Source organism: Ammospiza caudacuta, chromosome Z (assembly GCF_027887145.1).
Source record: "Ammospiza caudacuta isolate bAmmCau1 chromosome Z, bAmmCau1.pri, whole genome shotgun sequence".
Lineage (NCBI taxonomy): Eukaryota > Metazoa > Chordata > Aves > Passeriformes > Passerellidae > Ammospiza > Ammospiza caudacuta.
Genome location: NC_080632.1, coordinates 4,866,328 through 4,883,735, shown reverse-complemented (window position 1 = coordinate 4,883,735; position 17,408 = coordinate 4,866,328). Strand labels below are relative to the sequence as shown.

General features: G+C 43.9%; 1 protein-coding gene across 1 annotated transcript in view; it reads left to right on the top strand.

The window, feature by feature from the left end:
- The window catches only part of ZNF462 (zinc finger protein 462), an 89,003-nt gene extending 71,880 nt beyond the window's left edge, over positions 1 to 17,123 (top strand). Inside the window, exons 9-13 of the mRNA XM_058823946.1 lie at positions 2,235 to 2,371; positions 7,661 to 7,884; positions 10,349 to 10,481; positions 14,620 to 14,734; positions 15,675 to 17,123. Of these exons, the coding sequence (XP_058679929.1) occupies positions 2,235 to 2,371; positions 7,661 to 7,884; positions 10,349 to 10,481; positions 14,620 to 14,734; positions 15,675 to 15,876 (811 nt within the window). The 3' untranslated portion in view covers positions 15,877 to 17,123. The remainder of the gene's footprint in view (positions 1 to 2,234; positions 2,372 to 7,660; positions 7,885 to 10,348; positions 10,482 to 14,619; positions 14,735 to 15,674) is intronic.
- The last annotated feature ends 285 nt before the right edge of the window (positions 17,124 to 17,408 follow it).

Here is a 17,408-nt window from a genome sequence, read left to right as displayed (position 1 = left end):
GGGAAAGACCCTTCAGATCATGGAGTTAACCATTAACCCAGCACTGCCAAGCCCAGTGTTAAATCTCAGTGACACATCTGCGCATCTAAATCCCTTCAGGGGTGGTGACTCAGCCACTTCTTTGGGCTGCCTGTTCCCGTGCCTGACAACCCTTCCTGAGAAGAAATTTTTCCTTAGATCCAATCCAAATCTCCTCTGGTGCAACTTGAGGCCGACAGGTTCACAACATCCCTGTTGTCCACTTGGCACAATCCTTCTTGCAAAACTCATAAACTATTCATTTTTCCCTAAGTTTCAGACACATCCCTCTGTCCAGCCACGCCAGTCTCATCTTTTGGCACATGGAGTCAGTGTGCTCTTGCACCTTTAGGATTTTCTCCTTGGGGAACATCCAGTGTTCCTGGATTCCTTTGTCCTCCAGGATGCCCTCCCAGGGGACTTTCTCAGCAAATCCTTTAACCATCACAAAGTCTGCCCTCTGGAAATCTAGTGTGGCAGTCTGCTGCACCCCTCCTTACTTCTCTGAGATTCTCTGAGAATCAAAAACTATCATATCATAATCCCTTTGTCCTTAAGTGTGAAAATTTTCTCTGCAGAAATAATGTAATTTCCACATGCAGCCAGCATGAGACATGGGACAATCACGTGTCCAGCGGCGACGGGAGAATTTATTTCACCTTCCTGAAGAAACCCTTCTCATGTAGTTTTATTTTTCTCCCCAGTCTTTCTAGCTTAAATGATAGAAAGATGCTATTCTCTTGCACATCTGGTAGCATACACAGACATTTCAGAAAATCCAATTATTTAAATTTAAAGGCTCGGTGCCTTGTGTGTTTGTTTGTGTGTGTGTTTTTAGCTGCTGTTCTGTAAGAAAAGAGAAGAAGGCACATGTGCAATTCATAATTTCCTCCTGATGTGCTGAGCCCTTAAGCATAACACCCTGAGCTGACATTTGAGGTCTTAAACTTGTTAAGAGTGACAGTAAACAGTAGGACTGGATCAAGGGAGGAGTTCTGTTGAAGAAAATGTTGAGCACAAACCTGAGAGAATCCACTGGGTCTTCCCTTTGTTGCTTCATCTTTGCTCTCCCCATGTTAAAATTTCCTGCTTATGTTTAGTATCCTGATTGCTCTTTTAAATACTACCAGAAATTTACAGGTCCAATCTGTTTGTGTCTTTCAAGTGCCATTTTCTTTCACCTTGATATTATGAAATAAATCAGGCAGCATTTAAACACGTTCATAGCAGCGTATTTTCTGTCTTGAGAAAGGGAAGAGGCAAAAAACCCCCCAAAAAACATGCCAATCCCCTCTTCAAGCTATCCTAAAAACTTAAAAAGCATGAGAGCAGTGACCAAAGTTGGCAGAAATTTGCCCCCTGCAGAATTCAGTGATATTGGGTCCAAAGCCACTTTTTACTCTAGGTTCAATGTGTCAAGCCCCTTAGCTTTTGCAAAGATTATCACTATTTTAGGAAAAAATAACCAAGTGCCCCAAGTTTAGAGACAGCTCTTGATTTCAGTAGTTGGGCTTGTGGTTAAATGGATGTACAGTTAATTTCTTCTGTTGTGCGTATCTCTTGCAACTTCTAAGTATGCAGCCAGTGTAATGCCAGCATGAAATTTTTGGTTCAGAAGTACTGTGAAGTATTCATTCATTCTTCCACACTAATAAGTACAATATTCTAAGTCTTGGGTTTTCAGATCATTACAGCTGATGCTTTGAAAGTTAAACAACTCAGTGCCAAACTTGCTGTGTGCACAAATCCCTTTGGTACCCACTGTCTAAACTGTGTAGCTGGTTAGATTAAGATGGTTAAGGATGTTTTCTGCCTGAAATAAGTTTGTTCTCCCCTCTGCAAGCCCTGACAGATTTTGTTCAACTTGCTAAAAATTCAACCTTCACCGGAGAAAGCGCGCTGGATGTTTCAGCCCAAAGACAGATAGTGAGCATGAAAGGATGGGAATTCTTTTGCTATCTTGACTATAGCAGTGTGACTATATGGAGCAGCCCATGCAGCAGAATATCTTGTCACCAGGAGCACCTGCTTTGAGGGCAGGAGCCTGCAGATTGCTCCGCTCACGTGTCTCTCGTGTGAGCAGCCCCTCTGCGGGGCCGCGCGGACAGGGCTGAGTGGCACCTGCATCTCTTTGCACCACACGTCCCTTTTAGAGAGCTGTGGCGCCTCGCTGCTGCCCTCCTGACTGCTGCCATTGTCTCCCTCCTCTCCCACAGATCTGCTTTTACTATGCACGTGGAGGCCGGGCATTCGGCAGTCCCCGAGGAAGGACCCAAAGACCTTCGCTGCCCTCTCTGTCTCTACCACACCAAATACAAACGCAACATGATCGACCACATAGTTCTGCACAGAGGTAAAAACACCCATGTCCGTGTCTGTGTCCAGTGAGGGGAGTGCTGGACAGGGCCCTGGTTCTGGTTTCATTCAATATTTCAGTCTGGTTTCATTAAATTTTTCCTCTCTCTGTACATGAGGACAAATACATCGAAGGAGTCACTAGCGCTTGATTGTCTTTTTGTTTCATTTCTATAAGATGCAACTGATTTATCTCCTGTAAATTCCAAAGTTTGCCAATGCTGAAACAGGGCAGGTTTGGGATAGTTTTTAAGGTTTTCCTCAAGGGAGGTGAAAAGCTATCAAACAGCTGTTTAGAAAGAGTTGCCCTAATTTGCAACTTCGATCTAGGCCAAAGTTGTGCCCTGACCATGTCCTTGTTATCTTAAAGGCCTTGCTATCATAAAGTCACCCAAAAGGTTTATCAGCTAACCCTAGAGGCCTCAAAATATCCCTTGATAAATTCCTTGAGTGTTTTCTCCTCTGTGTTCCTAGGGACAAAATAATTATCTCATTTTTCACTTTACTGTAAGGCTCCTTTTCTGTCTGCACCTCTCCATTTTTAAATACTTTTTTTTTTTTTTTTCAGCCTGCTACAAGTGGGAGTAGGGGATTGCTATGTTCTATTAACTGTGGGCTTGGTGGCTCAGAAGAGACAGCAGTTGGGGCTCTCTGGGCTGGGATTTCTGCCCACAGCTATCACACTTGATGCTTGTGGATGGTCTGTTGGCTGCCGAAACCCAAACCCATGTGTTGGGATGGCACTCTGCCTGCGTGCAGGTTGGGCAGAGATTCACAGTGGGATACTGCTGGTGAGCAAACACAGGTTTTGCATGCCATCTTTTTCCTGGAGGAGATTCTGGTGTGACAAGTGCTGTCGTAATTCCATGTAGCATACCACTTCTCAGTGCTGGTAGCTTGAAGTCCTTCTTGTACCAGCTCAGTGAGCTTGGCAGAATTCAAATTTCTTTCTAGCAGGGCTGGAAAGAAATCTGGCAGGTGTAGCAGGGCTTCTGTGAGGGAACATCTGGGGAAATGACCTGAAAGCACAATACAAAGCTGACATATTTGGTTGCAAGGGTTTGGCTGATGCTTTGGCTTCTACTTCCTGCCCTTGAACGTGTTGCTGTGTCAGATTTTGCCTGGTTTTCTCCATTTTGTGGCCATGCCAGGGCTCCAGCAGACAATGCCAGGCCTTTAAAACAGAGGGAACTGGATAGGTTTAGGGTATTTTCCATCATGCATAGGTTGGGTGTTGGGAATGTCCAGTTGCAGAAGTGGAAGAGCACTTCAACCAGCAGCTCTACTGCTTGTGCAGAGCTGTTTCTGACCAGTTGAAAGGAGGTTGTCACCTCCTGGGTGAGTGAAACTGTGAATCTTTTCTTCTGTAGGACTTTTTTCAGTTGCACAAACCAACCTCAAAGAGTTTTTGCTGCTGAAAGAAACCTTATGGCAAAAGGACATAATGGTCTACACACCACAGTGCTGGGGGGAGGAAAAAACAGAGTAAAGGAAGTTTTAATGCAAATGGGATTATAGCTGATGAAGAGTCTCAAGAGGCCACAGAAGGGTTTTCTTTGACATCACGCATCCAGGGTTCATACTTAGAGTGATTTCTTGTGCACACATCCAGCTAAAAAACAGCCTTCTACTGTTGTGCTTAATTGTGTGGCAGCTGAAGCAGATGGCTTTGACAAGATTTAATGTGCACTGGAAAAGAGACTGAGGGGTAGTCAATGTAGTCTGAGATAGCCATCCTGTTTTATGGCCATTGCATTGGCAAAGCAAGGGCATAACCCTGAGCTGCAGCCCAAGAAAATTAGTTTTGAGGTAGATGGAGTGGTGCAGTATGTAAAATCAGGAGTGAAGGATTCGATCCACTCGCAGTTAATGTTCCTTTTGTGCAAAAGGCATGTTTACAGATGCATGACTCTTACATTACTTCCAAGTTGCTGCACCCCTAATCCTTGGTGAAGCAGCATGTGCTTGAAATGGAGAATATATTTGCCTCCTGATGAGTGGCTACAGAGGCTGAATTTCACAGGGTGAAAGCAGTATCGGCTAGAAGCTTGAATGCCTAGTGAGAAAAAAATATATATATAAGGCAAGGAATTTGCTTTCCATGAAGAAGGAGAAGTTTCAAGAGCTTCTCTCATGCCCCACCTGCCCCTGAGCAGTGCCAGGGCAGTTCATCCTCCCTCCTGTGGGTACAGAGGGTGCTGCAGGTCACTGAGGAGAAGTTTGGCTCTCTAGTTCTTCCTGGTCTTTATGACAGGCAAAGGGAGACAGGGGATTCCTGATCTTGCAGCCTGTTAGCCTTTAATTTATGCTGCACAACAGAGTTAGTCACAGAATCAGGTTGGAAAAGAGCTCTGCGACCATCGAGCCCAACCTGTGGGCAATCCCCACCTTGTGCCCAGCCCAAAGCTCTGGGTGCCACCTCCAGGTGCTCCTGGGACACCTCCAGGGATGGGGAACCCCAGACCTCCCTGGGCAGCCCCTGCCCGTGCCTGACCACCTTTTCTCCTGATGTTATCCTTTGCAGCAGCATTCCCCTTGTTAATTTTGAAGTATATTGGTGTTTTTTCAGGGCTGAATCCCACGTACCAAGTTCACTGTTGGCTATGCTTTTAAATCCTTGGCCATTTTTGTTTCTTATCCTTCCTTTAAAGAACCTAGTGATTTTCTTATTCCATATAAGAGAATACCACCCATATGTTTAAATACCTTTAATTACCTTTAAGGTAAATTTTCAGATTTACCCATCTCCCCAAAGGCTTCCTTGCTACAGATCCTGGTTCCTTGTACATGCTTTTTTCCTGGCATTTTCCATTGTACATGCAACTTCACAGATACACGCAGAATCCATATGCAGTGCTTGCTTTTGACTACTAGAATCCAAATATTACTTGTTCTGTGGGTGCAGTTTGGATTTCGAGGCAAAAATGTGTATTTTCAAAACCCAGGATGACCATGTAATTGGTCTGTGTCTGGATAGTAGGACTGCCTTTTTATTTTTTTTTTGTTTACCTTTGAGGGAAGGAATTGAGTTATATATGCTTTGATGTGCTGCTGAACAAAGATCTCTCCTTACAACTAAGAACTAATAGAATCCTTAGCCTTGAGCCAAAAAATGCACGTCTGCTTTGAGTTACAGTACTGAGAATAGTTAGTCATTAATGTCCTTTCAGTTCACTCCCTGGTACAATTAGCATGAATATTCCAGCCCAGTGGAAGGATTGGATTTCTTGAACCAAGATGATGCTTTTGTTAGGTGTTTATTTTGTTGTTATTTTTTTAATTACCGCTCTTGCAAAATTGTTCCACAAGCTGGGACATCTTTTTGTGAGGTTTCTGCAGTAGTCTTTGATTAGACACAGATGGAACTTTGAAGAAATCTCACGGGGGGTAAAGAAGCTACCTCTTCAATTTTTGTGTGGGGTTTATGGTTTGCTGCAATTTTGTTGGTTGTCCAGACATGATAAGTGCATTCTAAATGAGTAATTAAATAAACAGAGCTTTGCAGGGGCAAGCTGGAGGTGAGAGCATCACCTTAAGAAATGTAACATTCCAGGTCCAGGTAGCCCTGCAAGTTCCAAAATCGTAGCTTGGAGGAAGCTCACTGACATGAACACATCATGTAAAAATTATAAATCATTCCCTGAAATAGAAATCTTTCAATCTAGAGTTGATATTTGTGTCTGTTTTGCCCTTCTCTTACTGTGTTGCCTTTGATTTGGGGGCTCTGTGTGTGTGGTTGTGAGGTAATAGGTTTTGTTCACATGAATAAGAGAATGCTGCTTTACTTCAGGCTGATAGATTTAAAGTTTTATACCATGGCATGTTTTAGCCTTTTTAATCCGTGCCAGCTGTTAGAGGAAAGGTGAATGTTAAAATATTTTAATCAATATTTCTGTCTTTGAAAACTTCCCTTGGCTTTTTCACTTCTGAAACCAGCTGTGTCACTAATTTCTGAGAGCCCGAAAGCACGCAGCTGCAACAACCTTGTAAAAAGTTTCTCTGGTGATCTCAGCAGCACAGCTTTGAATTCTGCTGTGTCTTAAACCCTATTCTCCCCTCCCCTGTTTCCACCCTGAATGGCCACTGTTTGGTTTCTTTATAGTTAGAAAAGCTGCTGTTGGTGTAGAAAAGAATCCTAAGTCTTTGGGTGTTTGTTTTTTTGGGTTTTTTGGGGGGTTAAGGCATAGCCTTGGGGAAAACTTCAAAAAGAGGAAGTCGGGAGATAGATAAGTTTAGTGCTCAGGGAGAAGCTAGGCAGGATGGAATATTTTGTTGAGCTGCAGAAAAAGAAAGGCCTTGCTGTAAAGGGAGTGTGTGTTTCTGTAGTTGTCTTTGGATATAATTTTACCCTCCTCACTAGAAGAAAGGGCCCTTTGGCTCAGATCCATGTGTGCACTGCCACGTCTCACATTCCTTCAGCCCTCATGTCTACCATAAGAGATTCAGACCTCTTTTTTTTTTTTTTTTTCTCCTGTCCTTGGGGATGAGCCTGGATGAGGAGGATCAAAAAACCCTCCTTTAGTATGCAGTGCATAAGGAGGAGCAGTGCTAAGTTTTGAGTGTTCTAGTTCAAAATGCCAGTTTGGGTAACAAAAGCTTTAATGAGGATCTGCTGGTGACCCTCAGCTGAAGGGTGAGATTTGGGGTTTCTCTGGTGTGCACAGCGTGGAGGGAACCACAGTGGATGAGTGTTGAGGCACATCAGATTCTGGCTGTGTCAAATGACCGAAATTAATTGCTGCTCTGTTAAACATCACTGCTTTGTTAGAGGGGGTGCAGAGTTTAAAAACTCAGCAAGGGCATTTTCAGTACATCATGCATGCAGAGCCTGGGCTTTGGGTAAATCAGGAAGTTCTGCTGCTGGCTGAAGTTGCACAGCCTTTTTCCAGGGAGAAGTGCTGCCTTGCTCACCTTCTCAATCCCCAGAGGGCAGGTTTGGGTGTGGTGGTGAGGACACCAGCTCCAATTTGTGCAGAGCCAGCAGGGTGTGATGCTTTGGGAAGCACACCCTGCAGCTCCCCTGTTTATTGCTTTTATAGAAGCAGCTCCCAGCTGCTATCAAGTACTGAACAAAAACAAACTTTTGGTCTGGGCTGATTTATGGCTGGGTTTCGTGTTCCTAGGCTCTGCTCCTCTGACTCGTAGATGGAGTCTCGCTTGGCCCAAAACCTTTCATACTCATCCTCTTCACCCCCCCGTCACAGAGGACACCTGCACGTGTGGCTTTTGGGGATTAAGAGGATGATTTTCCTGGTGTTGTTGAGTGAGTGTTGTGCTGTCCCCACAGAGGAGAGGGTGGTTCCCATCGAGGTGTGCCGTTCCAAGCTGTCCAAGTACCTGCAGGGAGTCGTTTTCCGCTGCGACAAGTGTACCTTCACCTGCTCCAGTGACGAGAGCTTGCAGCAGCACATAGAGAAGCACAATGAACTGAAACCCTACAAATGCCAACTCTGCTACTATGAGACCAAACACACAGAGGAGCTGGACGCTCACCTTCGAGATGAGCACAAGGTAGGACCCAATTGGCTTTAATTTGTGGCGATCTAACCTTTGCAAATACTGAATTGGTTTATTTGCATGTCTGACTAGCCAGCTTGACACTGGGGTTATTTTTTATCCCTCCCCAGATCTGAAAGCAAATCCCATGTTGTGCTTCCCTTTGGGTTATTTTTCTTCTCCCTCCCCATGTCTGAGAACTAATCCCATGTTGTGCCCCCCTTTCTCATTTTTCTCTTTATTTATCTTTTTTGTTGTTGTTGTTTCTTCAGAAACTGAACAATAATAGTTTCTGAAGCTGTTCAGATTGATCAGAATTGGCAAATTGCTGCTGCATGCAGCGTGTGATTATCTGGAGAAGGCCCTTGTGTGTGCTGGGTTTATCTACAGGGGGGTGGGGAAAGAGTTGTGGAACAATACCAGGGCAGTGTGATTCAGCCCCTGTGAAAGGCAGGAGATTCCAAACACAGGATTGCTCTGGTAACTTCAGCAGCATGACATGCCACGCATATTTTAATAACAAAGAGGTCTATACATCCCCTTTTACCTTTAACAAGGGAAAGATAAACAGCAAGTCTAACCAGGTCCTCAGCTAAGGCTGCTTTGGAGTTTTTGTGGATTGCCTGAGAACATATCAGGTCCAGTCTTTGAGAAGTCATTAAAGGCTCTCCACAGACTGCTAGCTTTGAATTTCTGTAGCTGAGAAATGTTTAAGTTCTAGAACTGAGATGTGTTTTGGAATATTTCCTGGAGTGCTTCCTTGGCAGGTTGCAGGGGAGGCAGCTATATGCCTTCCCCTCCTGGAGCTTAGCTGCCCACTAAAGGTCCTCACTAAAAGCTTTGTTGACTGAATGACTTTTCCTTAAAGCCAAATATATATGGAAGGTATTAGCAGCAGAATCCCAGGGGAAAAAGAACCAAACAAACAAACCAAAAAACAACCATTTTCATGCTCAAAAAATATTTGTCCATCTTATAAAACCAAACTTTGTTAATTTATGTTGGCATGCTAGGCTCCTCTGCCACCTTTGTTACTTCTGGAGAATCTTCTGTGATTCAAATGGTACAGAAGGAGTTCCACACCTCCTGGTGCCTGCTGTGTCCAGGAGGAACTATTGCTTGTGGTTTTTTTGACACAGTTCATCAAGGGATTGCTATTCCCTTAACTTAGCTCTCCCTTCTGATCTGGATCTGCAGTAGTGGTGCTGGTAGTTTAAGGTATCATTTCCCCTTTTTTGGGGGGTAAATTATCCCTCTGCAATTTGTGTCTTAAGTTCGGGGCTCAGATACTACCCAGTTTGTACAGTGCACCTTAAAAACAGTTTCCTTTACATGAGCTGAGTCGAATCAAGTGCCTTGCATTGTTTGTTTGTTTAAACCTCTGTGGGTGATGTGTTAAGTTCGAGAACCTGATCACAACCGTCTGTAACCCAGAACCAGGAATCCTCGCACCTCCACATTCAGGATCCTTTGCTGTTTGGATGTGTCCTGCAGCCTGCTCCACATCCTCCTTGGGCTCATTCTCATTTCCTTTCCCACAGAGGGGCAAAGAGCAGCCAGTGGGTGTTGCTATTTCATTCAGCCCCTTGCAGGATGCTCGCTGCTCCCTCTGCATCCCCTCTGCCCGCCTGGCTCAGTGCCTGTGCTGCTGCTGCTGCTGCTGCTGCTGCTGCTGGAGGGCTGTCTCTCTGCATGAGAGATGAATCCAAAACCCTTCCCAGCAGTGATCAATGAGCTCAGGGGGCGCTTGTCATGCAGCAAGTATTAGCCTCGTGTCCTGGTCATGCTCCACGCTCTCCGCCTCCGCTGTAAATCTGGGCTGCTGCTCCTCTTGGATGTGGAGCAGTTCCTGACTCCCGTGCCCTGAGCTGCTCCTTTCATACTGCTGCTGTGAGCTGTTAAGTAGCTGGGTGCATTTCACCCCAGGGTTAGCTGAATTTGACTGCTGGGTGAAGTGTTCCCATTATAGGCTGCTGTATCAGTTTGCAAAGCACTTCGCAGCCCGGGCATAATGAAAATTAATCTGTTATTAATGAGTGAGAGTGTATGTGCCACACAGCAGCCATGTGCTCAGTGGAAAAAAAAAGAACCATCCTTTCATGAATAAAGCTGAATGAACCCATCACAGAGAGTTCCCCTTCAGCGTGGATGTGTGGTAGCAGTGTTTGATCACAGCAGTTGAATAATGCCATAAAAATGAGGATATGACTGGATGTTTTACATCTCTTGGATGAAGAAATGAAGGGGGTTTACCCAATCTCATTAATTGGCAAAAAACCAGAAATGAGAAATGCAGAATAAACAGCAATGGAAGAATCACTGCTCCTGGAAATAAAAGTGTTAATTTGATTATGGGGGCTGCATGTCACCTCGAGCTGAGCAGGTTTTGGGGTGTACCTTGTTTTATTCTGCATTTGTGACCACTTTTCTGGCTGGTTGGTGATTGTGCTGAGTGCTAACAGAAGTGTTTCTTTCAAAGGTGAGTCGTAATTTTGAGCTGGTTGGACGGGTTAACTTGGACCAGTTGGAGCAAATGAAAGGGAAAACAGAGAGCTCTAGCAGTGATGAAGAGGAAAAAGAAGAAGAGTTAAGCCCCAAGCCTCAAGAGAGAGGTCAGTGCAGCTCTTTGATGTGTTGGGGGGGTTTTGTTGGATTTTTTTGGGCACTGCAACCTCCCTCACTAATCTAACCATGGCAGGTCAGCTGTTGACTGGACAGCACATATTCTGCAGAAATACTAACAGAATCTTACTGAATTTCCTGAAGACACAGCTCCTGTGGGAATCTTGTGTTTCTAATCCTCCTTACAAGTTTTTTGTCTGTTCAGAGAGAATACATACTATGAGATAGCATCTGTGACTAATCTGCCTGTTCAGATACCATCAATAAGGGCTTGGAAAACTATGTAAGTGTATTTTAGTGGCCTGTCAGATTTTCTCGTTTTGGTAACCAGTTTCCAGCTTTCACTTGGCATTGCCCAAGTGGGGGATGAAAGTTCTTTGATAGTTAAATGAAGGGTTTCCTTTCCAACAACCTTCTCCCATGAAAGGCAAGTTATTCCAATATCAGGTGGAACTGTGTTTTGTTCTGGTGCAACAATGCATCATATAATGCAATAACCTTTTAAAATCTTTAGTCCCCTCATGGTTTGAAAGACAGGCCACCCAATTCTTGATGCTGACAGCTCCACTTAGCCAAGCTCTGTGTACTTCAGCTAAAGGTACACCACCATGCTCAGTAAACATTTTTCTCCTGATTTTTTAGCTTTCAAACTCACTCAAGAGCTTTTGACAAAAAAAAAGGCATCTCTGTACATGTTTTCATGCTTTCAGGCATTGAAAAATTCCCATTTCTGGATTCACAGGTATTTTACAGAACTAGGGGGTTAAGATCATGCTTCTTACCTTATAACAGCAAGACCCCAGCATCTTGGATTTTATTTTGTGTCCCTGCAGCATGAATTCAGTTTGTGCTCATCAGCAGCGCTTCAGGAGCAGTTAGTGATGGCTTTTAACTTGAATGGGAATGCAAGCCAATTGCATAGGAAACCATTTATGTTTTAGAGAAAAAATACCCTGCACAAGGTCTTGGAAGGTAGAAAACTCAGAGGAGGGATGTCAGTTCCACTTGTGCATCTCAGAATTCAGCATTCCTTAGGGACAGCTCCAACTCTCTGGGCTTTCTGTGTGTCTGGAGCAGTGATTTGCCATGATTTGACTAAAGCACCAGCTCACCTCAGCTGCAGATGCAGCAGGCTGATTAATGTCCTGTGTGGACCCACAGGTGGCAGGGGGTGAGGAGTCAAGCTGTCCTTGCGAGGATTGCCTGAGCATTACACGCAGGCACAGGTGCTGAGGTCACCTTGGAGGCACCAAGGAGAAGAAAGTGCTCTCTGCCAAGCCTCACAAATCCCTGTGCGTGTGCCACATGTGCAGGGGGGGCAGCCCAAGGTGAAGTTCATTGTTTAAATTGGCTTTAGGTTACACCCTGGAAGTATAAAAACCATCACCTTCCATGCTGGAGTATTACATGTGCAAGGGTTAATAGATGTGCTGTCCTTATGTTTCAGAGTTAAACAAGGCAGCATTTTGATGATGCTGTACTTTTTTTTATTTTCACCTCTGTCTCTGTTTTCTTTAATCTGTGGCTGGCTAAAATGATTTCTGCATGCTTGTTTGGATGACCAGCCTAAAAAAATCAGGTGTGTTTTCAGGTTTGCTTTGCAGCATTTCTTTTTTCTCTGGCCTGTAGGGTTGATGTTTCACCTTTTTTTTTCAGGGTTTTTTTTTTTGGTCCTTTTCAACCTCTTAACCATTTGTGATACATTATAGTAAAATAGGTAGAAAATGCAAAAAACACTTATGCCTACTACAACAAGGATATTAGAAAAGATCCAGTTGTATTGATTGCATTTTTCTAGGTAAGTTGTGTGAATTACCACTCATAAGGTGCAAGATTTTTGAAAAATGTCTCAGTGAGATAGGAACTGAAGGATGCATGCTGGCATCTCCCTGGGCATTTTCAGAAGATCCTTCTGACCCAGAAATGGTTTGCCCTGGGAGCAGAGAGCCAGACCTGTGGTTTCAAACAGAGCCTGTCACAGTGGCTGATGCTGTCACAGCTTCCAAACTGCTTCGCACCGTGCAATCCTGGGTGCTGCTGGGGTGCATCTGGCAATTCCAGGTTTGTGGTGTTAGCAGGAAGTGGGATTTGCTGAGAGTGCTCCAAGTGTCTGTCTGAGGTCTGTTACCTTGGGAGAATCAAGATTTCTTCTTCCCTGGATTCACCACTTTGACTCGAGCTGCTCTGTGCACTACTGAGGGTGCAAATAAGAAATTGTGGCTCCTTCGATGGGCTGCTGGACCAAGCAAAGGCCATTGTCCATGTGGGCAGGCAGAGCTGGGCAGCACTCTTGGATGGGAAAGGAAGGGGTGGTAAAGGATATAGAATAAAAGGAGAATAAAAGACCATGCCAAGAACAGCTTTCTAGGCAGAACTGTGCCTCAGAAAGGCTGTTACTGACCTTTATGTCTTGGTCTCAGCAGATCAAGAGGTGTTTTTCCATAATGGGCAAAAATTAAGTGTCCATGAGTGACAGCAAAACCGCAGAGAGGCCAGGCATGTGTGCAATGTGTTACTTCCCCTCTGCAGGACCCAGGGAAGAGCAGCTTCTGATAATCCTCCAGGGAAGCAGCCCAAATTCACATCCCTAGAGGCAAAAGTTACTGGGGAGTAGGATGAACAAGATGGTGTTGTCTGAAGGGGTGGTGGATTTACCACAGTAACACTTGCTTAACTTAATGGGGATTTTTCAGGTATAAATTATGGGCTTGCTTGGGCTGGAAGAGCCCTTTAAAGAGCATCCAGTCCCACCCCTGCCATGCTCAGGGTCTCCTTCCACCATCCCAGGTTGCTCCAAGCCCCATCCATAGCTATGCTCTAATGTAGAACATCAGCAGCATTTGCTTCCAAAACTGTTACCCACCAAAAATATTTATCCCTGTGTCATGACTAGTCTGTGTGTTGCAGTGTGTTTATACATTTGTGCCATGCTCAAGATGTTAAAAATCCAGATGTAAACTGAGCTGATGGCATTTGCTGCTTGCATTCTGGTGCTCCCCAACAGAGCAGCTTTATGGTATTTAACCACATAATAAATGAGCCCCCAACAATAAGAAATGCAAGTCGATTTTTTTCCTTTTATGGGAAGAGGTCAAAAAATTGTGTTAAGATCCATTCCATATAAAACTGAAGTAAAGGTTAACTAGTGAGAAGTGTGTCACAAAAATGCATTTGCAGGACTTAGGTGTGGGTAATAGGGGATGTGTGAGCAATTTTGAGTTCACAGGCTGATCCTGAACAGAATAAGTCTGAGAGTGAAGAAATAAAGTGAGCAGAGATCAGAACCAAAATTAAGCAAAATCCCTTTTCTTTTATTATGTAGTTCAGGAGGAGTCAGAAAGACATTCTGTTGATTTCTTACTTAAGATAATCCCTGTTAAGGAATTAATGCTCTGAGCAGATGGTGCTGTCTCATTTCCAGCAAAAGAATCAAGTGAGATAGTTCATGCAATTATTTTCAATGGCTTGTGCAGTGATCTTCTTAATTTGTGAGAAAATGTTTCATCTTTTGTCAGAGCAGGCTGTGTTCACATGGAGCTTGGCTTTCTGGAATGTCATTCCCTGAGCTGCCAGTGACTTCACTCATATTACAAGGTGCTTGACACTTCTGCAAATGAGGCCCCAAGCATTTTGTGTGAAAGATTAGGATGAGCATGAAAACACCTATGCAGTTAAGATGCAGCACCTAATCCATGAAGCTTTATGATCTATTACAAGAATCACATTAAATGTACCAAATCCATGTGTTTCCTGAAATTTGTACTACCGGTTCCAGAATTATAGATGGACTCGAGTGGGGATTTTTGATTTTGCTTTCCTAAGCTTTGCAGTTTTTGGTACAGAATATAAATTCCACAGTCTCTTCATTTGTTGAAATAGAGGAGCAGGGTCTAGTAACTTGTTAACCTTACTTGCAGAGATGCTTTAAGACCTAGGGTGGGATTTGTCACTTGCAGTGTCACTTTTCTTTTCAGCAGCTCCATTTTCCCAGTTATTTGACAAGAAAGTCCTTTTGCTTCTCTGGAGCGAGAGGTGCAGCAGAGAGGACCAGAGCAGGATCACTGTGGTGGCAATTCCCTTCTTGCCCTGGCATTTCTGAGCTCATGGGCTGTGCTGTGTTTTTCCCAGATCCCATGATGTTTCCTGACAGCAGCGCTCCAGAGAAACGCTTCCCGTGCGAGTTCTGCGGCCGATCCTTCACCGAGGGCTCCGAGTGGGAGCGGCACGTGCTGAGGCATGGCATGTGAGTTGCGTTCTGTTCCCTTGCCAAGCAGCCAAAGGTGCCAGTAGATCTCTCTGTGTTCCCCCCACACCCATCCCTGCCCTCCCAAAAAACTGCTGTAAATGCCAACATATTTCTGTGAAGACCAAATTTGTTGTTGGATAGTCATTGAATGTCTCCGCGTCCTTTTTAACTCTGCTGCCCAGGGTGGCTGTAAACTGTAGGGTTTAACTGTGATTCTAGAACTTAAGATTGTCCCCAGGTGAATGCCTCTTGGCCAGGATTAACTTCCCCAAAGTGTGCTGTTGATTTTTTTAAAAAATTTTTCCTCTCTAGGGCAGTTTGCACACTATGGGATGATACACATAGCAGATAGGAATCTCTGGAGCAATCTGTTTCCTTCTTTTGATGTAGATTTCACTGGTAGCAGAGACCTCTTTTCTAGCCAGAGTTCGTTCAAAGAGTAGATTTCATTCAAGCCTGCTGACATGTGGGAAGCATCTGAATACAACATTGTGGGTTAACTGCGTTGGAATGAGAAACAGTAACTTCTCTTACCCTTAAGAGAATGTAAGTCTGAGCATAAGTACTGGAAATTCTGCAACCTGTGAAAAGTTTTATTGGATTTCAGTAACTCGTTGGGAAAAACACTCTTTTTCTGTGCCTTTGCTAGGTGCCTGCTAAGTCTTGTTTACAAGGAACCTGGGAGATGGGAATAAACTTCAGGTGTCACGTTTTGAGTTCTTCCTTCTGACCCCAAACCTGTCCCAGCGCAGAACAAACAAAGATTCCGTTTCAGGGCTAGAATGTCCCACCAGCAACTCCACTCCTCCTCCTCCTCCTCCTTTCCTTTGGAGCCAGTGGCGTGGCTGCCTCTTTGGAGAGTGATCTGCTGCTGTCCCTCCTGTGACAGGCACGGGCTGGCTTTGCTGTGTGCCCTGACTGTTTCTGTTTCCTGCAGGGCGCTGAACGAGAGCAAGCTCCGGAGCAGCGAGGACAGCCCGCCCAAGGAGGACGTGGAGGACACGGCCAGCACGCTGCCAGAGGAGAAGGAAAGCATCGAGGCCATGGTGCTGGACTACTCCCACACTGGGGAAACAGCTGTCAGCATGGTGGCTGCTGACCAACCTCTCCTCGACACCCCGGAGGCCAAAAGCGAATAAGAAAAACAGCGAGTTTGTTTGGTGTGGTTCTAATCGACAGTACTTGAACAGTGATGAGCGGGGCGGGGCGGGGCAGGGCGGGCAGAAGGAAGAAATAAAGCTGCTTTTAGGACTGAATGATCTATTTTCAAAGCACTGGTACCTGTGTGAGTGTGTGTATATTAAAGTTATTTAAGTGATGGAATAAGTGGCTCCATTACATCACTGCATCTTTGTTTTCCTCCCGGATCTGACGATGGGAAGTTTACGCTCATCTTTGGACTAATGAAGCAAAACTCCCCGTGTTTTTCCTACATTTCACATCGTGCTTTGCAGTGGAGACTTCGATTGTTTTATGAGTGGAAGCGTCGTGAGCGTGGAAGAAGTGGTAGGGGGACAACTTTTGGACGCACAAGTTTGTGTGCGTTTTTCTAGTTTTAATACATAACGCTTTTCCAGACTGAAAGCAATTGCTTTAGAAAAGAAAATTAAAAAAAAAAAAAAGGAAAAAAAAAAGGAAAATTAAAAAACCACCACAGGGAAAACAAAACAAAAAAAAAAAAGGAAAACAGAAAAAAATTTAAAAAAAACAAAACAGAAACTGCTTTGCTTAAAACAGTCACCTGTTTCCTAGTACCTCAGAATTAACCAAGGGAGATCTCTGCATTTGTCAGTACTACCTGTTGTTGTTGTGGTTAAATGTAGAGAGACTGCTGGGCAAGGTGGTGAATGGAGGAAGAAAAAAAAAGTTTTAAAGAAAGGAAAAACAAATTGTGCTTAAAATCCCAGTGTGGGTTTTATTTCTTAAAATACTGTGATTTTTTTAATTATTTTAGTAAAAAAAAAAAACAAAAAAAAGAGAGAGATACTTTAATTCCTAGATAACTGTTTGTGAATTGTCATCCTTTATTCCAGGTAAGCTGTTTGTTAGTATTCAGTTATAATTTTAGTATTTGGTAGATTTCATGTGACTGATTGTGCGGTTTTGTTTGCCACACGTTTTGTTTTCTATCAGCCTGAGGTGTTACAAATACAGCACAATTAAGTTTCTCATGTAAAAATGAGTATTTCTTTTTGAGTGGGGGACCGGGAAAGGAGACTAGATCTTGTGAATAGAACCTTTTTTTGTTGTCGCTGTCGTCGTCGTTGTTGTCCTCGTTAATTTTAAACATAATGGAGATAACAAAGAAGTTTTAACTTTAAAAATAAAAAAAACTAAAGAACCAAACTTACAGCACAGCTATGCAGCTCATGGGCCAAACACATGGGTCCTCATAACCGTTCTGTTGCTTGTCATATTAACATCTATCAGTCTCACAACTGTAAATTTTTGTTGAGATTGGCTGCCTTTTTTTTTTCTCTTTTTTTTTTTTTTTTTAATTCCGTCTGTGGTTTGTGCGTGGGTTTTTGGTTGTTTCTCTTCTTTTTTTTGTTTGTATTTCTGTTTTGGTTTTTTTTTTTGGTTTTTTTTTTTTTGCTGTTTTTTTGGTGTGGTGGGAGGGAGGGTTGTCTGTTAACACATCTTTTTGCAAGCGGAGGTGAGTTGGTTACAC